Here is a 10,354-nt window from a genome sequence, read left to right as displayed (position 1 = left end):
CGTATCCACTCACGCGAGGAGTGCCTCAGGGTGGAAAGGCGGTCAATGTGTGTCTGAACATCAATTTTCAGAAAGAGAATACACCGCAGACTCTCAGATCCAAACAGAAAGGCCACTAGGTTTTCTGGAGTCAGAGTAAGATATTCATCCTCACTGATTTATTAATGAAACCAGGCTTGGATGAAGTGAAGATGTGGAGAAAGAAGGCGTGCAGGTGGGTGCGAAAAGAGCAATGGAGGGAAGGATACGCTAGACGAGACAAACATGAGGTGGAGCGTAATCGTTGAAACGAAGAAGGTTAAAGAGGAAGAGGAGGACATATGTATTATTAAAGAGAAAGGGTCTTGGATTATTTACAGCAGCTGAGGAGATATTGTTGGTATTGTCTCGGGTACACACGCATTTACACACACAGACACAATGGCATTTTAAGACAAGCCAGAACAATGTGAGATGMTTTGTTTAGTCAAATGTTAAAGGTTAAATAAATGATTTATGTCTTTATTCTTTTTACTATTTTTTTTTTCATTTAGCCATGTGGACTCCTTGACCACAGTTTTGGCCCATTAGCCATTTTTTAAACGTTTTTGTCTGGCTCATTTGGTTCCTGGCTCATAGCAGCCACATTGACATTAAACAGCTTGATGAGTGACCAAGCCCTACGGCAAACATGACACGTCTTTTTTTCATCAGGACTCACATCAGAACATAAACTCTTTTACCCCCAGCTRCTGACTTCTCTCTTTAATTTGCCAGAAATGTAGCATAAAGGGGTCTTTCTTAAGTAGGGTTCCACAGAAAGGGCACAAGTACTCTCTTATCTGTTGTTGATTGTTCTTTGAACAACCTCAGTTTCAAGAAAAAMAGTTTATTTCTGACTGGATTGACAGGGTAGCAGCTAGTTCAAGTGGAGTTCAGACCAAAATTGGATCGCTGCCATCAGGATGAACCAGAAAAAATTATCTCGCAAATGCAGACTCCGTTTGTTTTTGTAATATCTTCAGTTAACCTGATTGTTCTGTGTTTGTAAGATATTAACTTTTATATGATTGTGTTGTCCTTGTTTGTTGTTTCTACAGGACTAGTGCAACATGCCGCTGGTGAAGAGAAATATTGAACCCCGGCACTTGTGCCGTGGGGCTCTGCCAGATGGGGTGACCAGTGAACTGGAGTGTGTCACCAACAGCACACTAGCTGCCATCATTAAACAGCTGGGCAGTCTGAGTGAGTATCCTGTTTATTATAATTCTCTCACCTATGGAAACACGTCCTAGTCCTGTAATTAGGGTGTTTTTTCAGGCGGTCAGTTGTGGTGAAGAAAGAGCTGAATTGAAAGACAAAGCTCWCAATTTACAGTACTGTCATTGTCCAAACCTCACCTGTAGTCATGAGACAWGGATCATGACCAAAAMAARGAGATCCAGGAAACAAACAGACYAAATGAGCTTCCTTTGTAGGGRAGCTGYGCTCATTCTTAGAAGGCACTGCACCCAGCCCGACCTGGCCCCACCGGGGTTCAAACCTAGMTTTGGCATTTTTGCATTAGRCCTTATGAACCAGGTCCACCCCGATTTCTAGAGCCTCAAAAGCTATGGTTCCTATTGGGTTGAGCTGCCCGGGACCAATTTGTCGTCAGCTACTGTTGCTTATGGTTCACTGACCTGGAGTTTATGTTACACAAATAAGAGTAACTTTATATAAATAGTTTGTAGCTACTGTAACTTTTTTTCACACAAGTTTAACTACACAACAATAGTAGCGATCTACCAAACAATAACAAGCTAACAAAAAAGCTAACATTAGCTTATTGTTGTCTGTCGTCCTGCCTTCTTTTCTTAAGTGTCAAACACTGTGGTACGGTTCAATATTTGGTACTTTTCCTTCGAGTTTTGTGTAGTCCATTATTATTTWGTCACWAATTAAACAAAATAAGATTGCACATATTTAATGTCATGATCCTGCCRACATCGAGGTGGCTCTCTTTTCAAGCCAAACACAACCTGGTCCGGAGTAGAGTAAGGTKGGGGCGATTGTAGCTGTGGTGGGCCAAGCTGAGCCTTATGGTGGTTTCACACCGAACYCGTTTTGAGCTGCAGGAGCAGCTGGTTTACATGCAAAGTCTATGGTGGACACGCCTCTAGGGGTCTTGCGGCGCATCAGATCTATTAAGCGTGGTGCGCAATGAAGGCAGAAGGTGCGGAGGAGCATTTTCTGCGCATGCGGTGCGGCGAAAGCAGCCGACTCCTGAGTTAAACCATCTGAACTTTTTGCCACTCGACGCGTCTTGACAACCAATCAGAGAGACTCATTTTTCCACGTGACAGTTTTCTGAATGTTGCCCACTAAACCGAAACAGACAGACAGGAGCTCTTTAGCTGAAATCGACCATCTACAGTTGATGTTCTGGCTGGAGATATCAGCACCGATGTGGGTCAGCAGCTCATTAAAGTGACCGCGGTGCTAAACTGGGCTRGGGACAAAAAATAGRCRGTCAMCTCMRAGCTRCTGGAGTGGCGAAACTAACCAAACAAACCGCCTCTAAATCATCTGGTGAATTAATTATCTGGTSTGTGCAACGTTCGCTTGCTCTTTGGTAAATAAAGCAAAGCRATTTTCTTTATTMTATCTTTATTTCATCCATCGAAGACAGACCGGAATAAAACCAAGACYCTCCTCRCTCTTCAGACGCGRGTCTAGTCTCTGTCTCGGTCTGAACGTGTTGCGCCCAACTTGAGGCGTTGGGCGCTTTTTTGCTGCTCAAAACARGTTCGGTGTGTGCAAAACACCTAGAGATAGGGTGAGGAGCTCAGACATCRGAGGGAGGGGAGCTRGGAGTAGATCCACTGCTCCTCTGCACCTAATGGGGTCAATTGATTTTGTCAGGGCATCTGATTAGGATGTCCCTGGACTCCTCCCTTTAGAGGTGGTCCAAGCACGTCCCACTGATAGGAGGCCKCAGGGAAGACCCAGGATTCTCTGGAGGGATTATGTATCCCAGGATGAGCTGGAAAGTGTTGCATGTATGGTTTTCTCTCCACAACCTGTTGCCTCTGATACCAGACTCCAGGTAAGGGGTAGAAGATTGAGATGTAGATGGTGATGTAAACACATGTTTAGAATTTGTGACAGAATTTAAAATGTGGTATTACATACATTGGCATTTGATGCTGAGCTAGTTTCACCAAGATATTTTTGATCAGTCTATYCCAACAAATCTGTCTAAAATTATCTTTCAGATTTCTCTAAAACAAACAAKGTAGCTGATGCACAAATAAAATCTGGTGTATTTTTAGCTAAAGCTTTAGTCCCGAGGCCTACGTTTCTATGGTAATGCTTAATAGCCCTAGTTTACAAATGGAAGAAAACGTGACTCATAATTTGGGGTTTGCTGGTAATGATGGCGCTAAAGAGGTTTGTAAGATCGACAGTAACCCCATGGGAGCTCTGTGTGCTTCTGTGTTTTCCCAAAGCGTTTTTTCTTTTCTTTTTTATATATGTTGATGTATTTTTTCACAATGAAACACTCTTTTTGTTACATTTCCTCAGTAAGACCAGATGTTTGTACCTGAGTGGACAAAGGTCAGTGGTTTGAGGGGTTTGTTTGGTCAGATCTTAACCACAGTTTTCCTCTGTCACAAACATGAACCAGTAGTTAGTAGYTCTTTTATTGTTAATGTGATGTGGATAAAAAGCTTTTCAGATGTAATGAACAATTATTGGCTAAATTAAATTTAGTGACAGCTGACTCAAGACAKGTAGAAGCTCTCTGCTTCTATTCTGTCTGTTAAGCCATTGGGTGAACGATGTAGACAGACAGAAAGGGTCAAACAATATTTACAGCCAATGAGATGACATTGCTAATGTGCATCCAAGTATGTAAACTGCTATTCCGTTTGGGGGCGTTGTGTTAGTGAGGCAAACAGCATCTCTGTGTCATGATTTCCCACAAACCAAAAGGTCATTCTGGTMTTCAGCCTGAAAGCTTCCCAGCAGGACGCAGCCTGTTCCGTTGAGACAGATGCCAGGTGGGAGAGGAGATGGAACCAAATCAAATAATATTCATCCCTTTCAACAATGCGAACGTCATTCGAATAAGAAATATCAGACCTTTAAAGTCAGCCAATAATTCCATTTTTTTTTCCGTTTTGTTCTTAATTTTAAGTTTTGACGATGGACATGAAATCAAACTGAATGCCAATGATTTAATTTCGTAAAGATGAATGAGCAGCAACAACCAATACAATATAGTTCAGTCTGTAATTATGATACATTGATTCAAGACATAGATCAGGACAATACAATAAAAAACAACAAACATAATGGTCCAATGTCAGTCATTGAAGCAAAGTTTTACAACCTSTTTACAAAAGATGTCCATTCACAAACAGGTTTCGTTTTAAAACCACAAAACTCTTTTTAAACACTTATTCACAATTAACAAATAAAAAATATACATGGACTATGCCTAGGGCTATGTTAATAACTACCAATACTGAGATAAACAACACAGCTAGACAGCAGTAAAATCAGCCGGAAAAAAGTTTATTTCTTAAAAGAAAATGAAAATACACAAATTTGAGTACAGCTTTGAAAATTTTCTGCTTTTTTGTAGTAGATATGTGTTTTAAGGTATGTAGATACAATGGTCAAATCATCTAAATTTAATCTTAGAACTGTACCTGTTAATTGCACCAGAAACATGGTTATTTGTTTTATCTGTGGTAAAATACTAATCTTGTTTTGATAGAGTTGACTTTAGTACCCAAGAAGAGTTTGTTTTGTCAGACTGTAAAATTAGAGATGGGATGAATGGCTCTTTGAGGAGATTCGGATCTTGTGGATCTGTTCATTTTTAAAGGGCACTCAAACTGGATTGTCAGTGATGTCATCGTGTAGTCCAAACAATGTAACCTACGACGTAAGGGTCGCACRACATGACTTGCCAAGCGCACATTCCCCCTCTCCTCTTGAACATGTTCTCCTTAAACCCCAACTTCTTCCTCCCCTCTAACTGTCCTTCTTCGTCTCAATGAAACAGCAAAGGAGTGAGTGTCTGCAGCTGAGGAAGAAAACACAAGGAGAGAAAAAAAAGAAACGATTCTTAATTGTTTTGATTTGGTTTGCTAGTTTTGGCTTGTTTGTGAACGTCACATCTCCATAAGAAATGAACAGGTTAATGCTAGAAGCATCAGTCGCAAAGTAAAGCAACAYTTTTTGTTAGTGCTTAAAACATACTCACTGCAGTACTCCTCTGAAATCGCAGATGTGACGACAGGMAAAATATAACAGCTACACAGTTGGAAGTGGAGCTAAACACAGTCATAAGAAGTACTTTCTTTATGACTTATTTGATTTAACATTATTTTCCATTATTTCAAATGGCTGTTTTAGGTACTTACGGATACACCATTTCTGTGTTATAGCCATACCAGACTTAGAGCAACACAATTTTAAACAGAAGTTCACATAAACTACTTTTCAAAACATTGATAGGTGATTATAATGGATCCATGGATTCACCTCTCTGTAAATCAGAGCTCAGATAACAGCTGTAAATGAATTTTATTTCATGGCAGATGTCATAGGTTTTGTATGAAAATTAACTTTGGGTGTGTGTTTGTACTGGTGTCCAGGTCGCCATGCAGAGGATATTTTCGGAGAGCTGTTTAATGAAGCCAACAGCTTCTATCTGAGGATGAGCAGTCTGCAGGAGAGAGTGGACCAACTGGCTGTGAAAGTCACCCAGCTCGACTCCACTGTGGAGGAAGGTGAGGTGTTCTTATACATGTTTTTGTTGCCTGGTGGGTGTGAATTTTTAGTATTTTCCAAGTGCACACAGTCTTGTGAGGGCTATTGGGACAAAAGCTCCGATCCCCATCATTGGAAATACCGTTGGTGGGTCAGGGATTAGGGTRAGGACTAAGGTGTGAACTGAGTTTAGGTTAGGCTTAGGTCATGTATGTACTGGGGTGATTAAGCTTTGGGTAAGGGGCCAGGGTTTGGCTATAGCAGCTGTTCTCAATTCCAGTCCTCATGGGRCATTATCCTGCATGTTTTAGTTGTTTCCCCGCTTTGGCACACCTGATTTAAATGAATGAGTGATTGACAAGCTTCTGCAAAACTTAAAGGCCTGCTGAAGAGCAGGGAAATAACTAAAACATGCAGGAAAGTGGGCCATGAGGACAGGAAATGAGAACCACTGGGCTGGAGAAATGACTGGTAAATGAATGGTAGTCAATGCAAAGTCCACACGAGGATAGAAGAACAAGAACGGTTTAATGGTTTCATAATGATATTCTTTTTTGGGGGCAGCATTGGCAAATGTGTGCTACCCTGACCCACAATGGCTCATTGTTTGTAGCGCGGTGTTAGCGTTAGCAACAGTGAAGGGCTAATTGTTATCATGATGCTTAACAGCAGTGGCTCGTGAATCCAAAATGGTGCATGTTTCCTGTAGTTGGTTCAGTTTGAGGCTGGTCTTTATTCACACCAGAAGCAAACCGCACCAGTGTGAGTTTGGAAGAGGACTTAGACCACCTCAAAAATGAGTCTGTCCAGTTGTTTGATCAGCACCAGGGTTCGCATAAAAGGTTTGGACTAACGGAGGAAACAAAGTCTGGTCCGTTTAAAATGGACCAAAWGTGTCAGGTGTGAAGGCACCCTTAAAACTGTGCATAATGTTGGGTACAGAGAACATACAAACACATTATTTATAAAGTCCATGTGAAGTTTACAGATTTAGTTAAGTTTAGAACTGTTCAAATACTGTACAAAGCAAAAAAATGTTATTTACTTCAAAAAAACAGAAGAGATGAGTATAATCTAAGAGGAAAATATATCTTTACTAATGATTACAAATTTAAAGAGTATGTGTATTTCATTTTGTGGTGTGATGTTGTGGAATAGTTTAGATGATGAAATCAAAGGAAGTGGATTGTTTTTATGTTGTTTGAAATAAGTTTGAAATAAATAAAACAAGAAAGCATTTGCTAAATGGGATTTAGACCTCTCAAAGGTAGAGATCCATGTTTAGTACATGCAKACAACTGGTTTTACTTTATTCAAAGCTATATGCCTCTTTCTCATATAAGCTCTTCTCCTGGCTCTCTAAAAGGTTACCYTATTACCCTTGAGTGTTATTAGTGTGCAAGTGGTTGTGTGGTGCTTGTGGTTGGTTCTTGTGTGTGTCATAATCTATGTCATTATGCTTTTTATGGCCCCTGAAGGTCAATGCTCCTAGTTTAGTAATTGATTATTCCTCACACACACAGGCTGAGATTTCTTCATATTTTCTGCTTTTTGTTCCTTTTTTAAATTATGTTTAAAACGAAAAGRGTCTTTTTTTACTCTCTTTTTCTATATCTTTGGTTTTTTTCCACCCTCTCCTTTTTTTATCRGTCTGCATCTTTTTTGTACCATTTCGTTTAGAGTTGATATCTCTCTTCTCTCAGTCTTTGCTTCCTTGGTGATATGCCTAGTCATTCTGCAGCACAGCAAGCTCAGACAATCAGCATCAGAGCWGCACAGATGGAAAAAAAGGAAAAGCTCAGCAGTCTTTCGTCTTTTCCTTCTTTCTCCCACTCCTCTTCCTCCTCCTCCCCATTTTTCTTTCATCTCCTTACTATCAGAACGATCACGTCTCACGTTTGCTTACCTTTCTTTTATCCACAATGGCTCTCATCTGGCATTTCTGAATTTTAATGCTTTTTTTTGGTTTGTTTTTACAAATGAAAGAGGTAAAAAAAGGCTTAGTGACAGTGGGGGAAAAAAAGGAAAGGATGTGCAAAAACAAATAGGGAGGAGGGTAATAGAGCTAGGAGTGAAAACTAAAAGGGTTTATTTATTATCCTTTTAATTATGTGATTAAGGCATATGCAAAACCGGGATGAGGAAGTTATCTGAACTGAAGAACATCTATGCTTTGAGAGAAGGACTGAGTTTGCAGAAAAAAACTGAAACAGATTTTGAAGCCTCTTTGAAGATGTGTCTGAATGAAAGTTGCATTGGCTGCTAGTTCAGTGGATTATTCATTTGGCCACAGGGACAGAAGCTTAGGAAGGAAAGATCAAACACTGAGCAGGTGGAAGGAGACTCTGACTGTAAACTTACACACTCATGCACAAATGTGCATCAAACGGCTTGTTGCCTTTAAATTTGGGGGAGGAACTCTGTGCTGTGAAAGGTTAACCCTTACAAACACTCTTTTAAACTGGATTCAGGTTTGTTTTTAATATTTCTGACCTATTGCATCAAATCAGGGATTAAGTCATATTTGGTCAAACTAACTAAGCACGTTTTTAAGCTATGTTCTGATACCCAGATCATCCTGATATGTGGAGGGAGWTCAGAACTAACCCACGTAGCAGACCAGTGTGAAAGAGTGTTAGTGCAGTTGTGTGGGCCAAAACTAGACCAGACAAATTTTGCCATGTGGGATGGTTTGATTTGTCTTGCTAATTGGGAAGACCCCTGAAAAACTAGTCTACATTTGTTGTGTTCTAATGAGGGGTTCTTGACGATATTTGAAAGAGGTAACCTTAAACCATATTAGGATATTGAAATTTCCCAGCTGGTATTGAAAATAGCTTTGCTAGTCACAGGAAAATTAGCAAAAGATTAAAAGCTTTTCTGTTCAAAACCTATGCTAGTAGCAGGTACTGCTCAGAAATGTGCTTCAAAACATTCCTTAGGATTATATTATGGACTTTTCCTTCCATGTAACCCTCCCGCTGTCCTTGCGGCGCACTAACAAAGCTAGCAAGTTAGAGTCATGGCTGTCTCTTGGAGAGCCAGCCAGGCCACCCACAAACACCACCTACAGACCCCACCCCAACCCCCCTTTGCCCCTCCAACCACTGCTTAATCAGGTGGGGGTCAGGAGGACCCAACCGCCACACCAAACATGAATGGGGTCATATGGACCCCACAATGACATAAGTTAAAGTATTTGTTCCTCATATTTTGGCAAAAAATAATGGCTTTATCTTAACTAAATTGCAACAATCCATCTGTTAGATGTGGCAGGCCACTTTTACAAAACCTTTGTTTCTGTTTGCAGTCTCCTTGCAAGACATCAACATGAGAAAGGCCTTTAAGAGCAGCACCATTCAGGACCAGCAGGTAGTGTCCAGAACCTCCGTGCCCAACCCAGTGGTGGAGATGTACCACCGCTGCGACAAGCCCCCGCCACTCAACATCCTCACCCCCTACAGGTAAACATGTCAAGAATAATGTCTGTCTTGRCCTTGTTTGTGTTTTGCRCAGAGGTGMGCACCAGTCCACTAAAYCGCAAATCCGCTYATTGCAGACCTAATGTTTCATTTGACCTTTAGTGGTCTTACTAATTTTTGTAATTTATAAGCYGATTTGRGCTTTCCAAAATTAAAACGCAGTACCGCTAATAACTAATTATTAGGMGTGCAACAATACAGAAAATTCACGATTCGGTTCAGTTCGATACTTCWGTCTCACAGTTCGATATTTTTTTGATACAAAAAAAGAGAAATTTCAGTGGCCTTCATATTTGTTGAAATTAATCATGAACATATGTTTAACATCAAAAGTACAGTTTTTAAATTAAATGTTGCTGAAACAGCAAGTTTCTTGGTGGATCTGTGCTCGACAATGCAGCCTTGGTGGAGTAGTCGAACACAGATCAACTGAGAGCACTGCACAGCTTCAGAAGACAAGCTGATAAAATTAATTTTATAAATCTGTATTGTTCGATCCAAGTGTGTATTGAACCTAAAGCTCAGTACTGAACAGTTCGATAAGGGTACATGTATTGTTGCACCCCTGCTAATTATCTACAAGTCTTTGTCACCTTGAACAGCAGAAGGTATGGTTTATCATTTAAAAGAGGGGCAGAACATCATCTGGTTATCATGGTTGAGAAAATTCCTTAAAGAATTCATTATTTTCTTGAACAGCAGAGAGGGCTTGCTGTCAGTGACCAACACCATGAGGAAACTATTGAAACACKACCCTCTCTGGTGTGTGGTAAAATAACACAGAGCTTTATCCTGTGACTGTTCTGCGTGACGGTTCTGAAATTGTATATATACATATATTTTGTGTGTGTGTGTGTGTGTTGTGTATATGTTTTGTTTTTAATGTGTATAAAACATTTGGTTTTAAATGAAAAGAATAAACAATTTAAACTAAACTAAAAATTAAGAGACACCTCCCACAATGCTTTGCGTGGTAGGACGCATCCGCCCTTCTCCAGCGGCGCGCCTGCTGTGGTTGGTTCTGATCTGAGGTTCTGATCTGAGGTTCTGATCTGAGGTTCTGATCTGAGGTTCTGATCTGAGGTTCTGATCTGAGGTTCTGATCTGAGGTTCAGCTGAAGTGT

The 10,354-nt window shown here is 40.4% G+C and overlaps 1 protein-coding gene across 1 annotated transcript in view; it reads left to right on the top strand.

The window, feature by feature from the left end:
* Positions 1-1,079: 1,079 nt before the first annotated feature.
* Positions 1,080-10,354, top strand: part of LOC106527191 (wiskott-Aldrich syndrome protein family member 3) — a gene marked incomplete at both ends in the record, with an annotated part of 20,019 nt that continues 10,744 nt past the window's right edge. Inside the window, 3 exon segments of the mRNA XM_014021996.1 lie at positions 1,080-1,224; positions 5,634-5,768; positions 9,059-9,212. Coding sequence (XP_013877450.1) covers positions 1,092-1,224; positions 5,634-5,768; positions 9,059-9,212 — 422 coding nt within the window.

Source organism: Austrofundulus limnaeus, unplaced genomic scaffold (assembly GCF_001266775.1).
Source record: "Austrofundulus limnaeus strain Quisiro unplaced genomic scaffold, Austrofundulus_limnaeus-1.0 Scaffold314, whole genome shotgun sequence".
NCBI classification, from domain to species: Eukaryota; Metazoa; Chordata; class Actinopteri; order Cyprinodontiformes; family Rivulidae; genus Austrofundulus; species Austrofundulus limnaeus.
The sequence above is the reverse complement of the archived record's forward strand: the minus strand, read 5'-3'. Positions and strand labels throughout refer to the sequence as shown.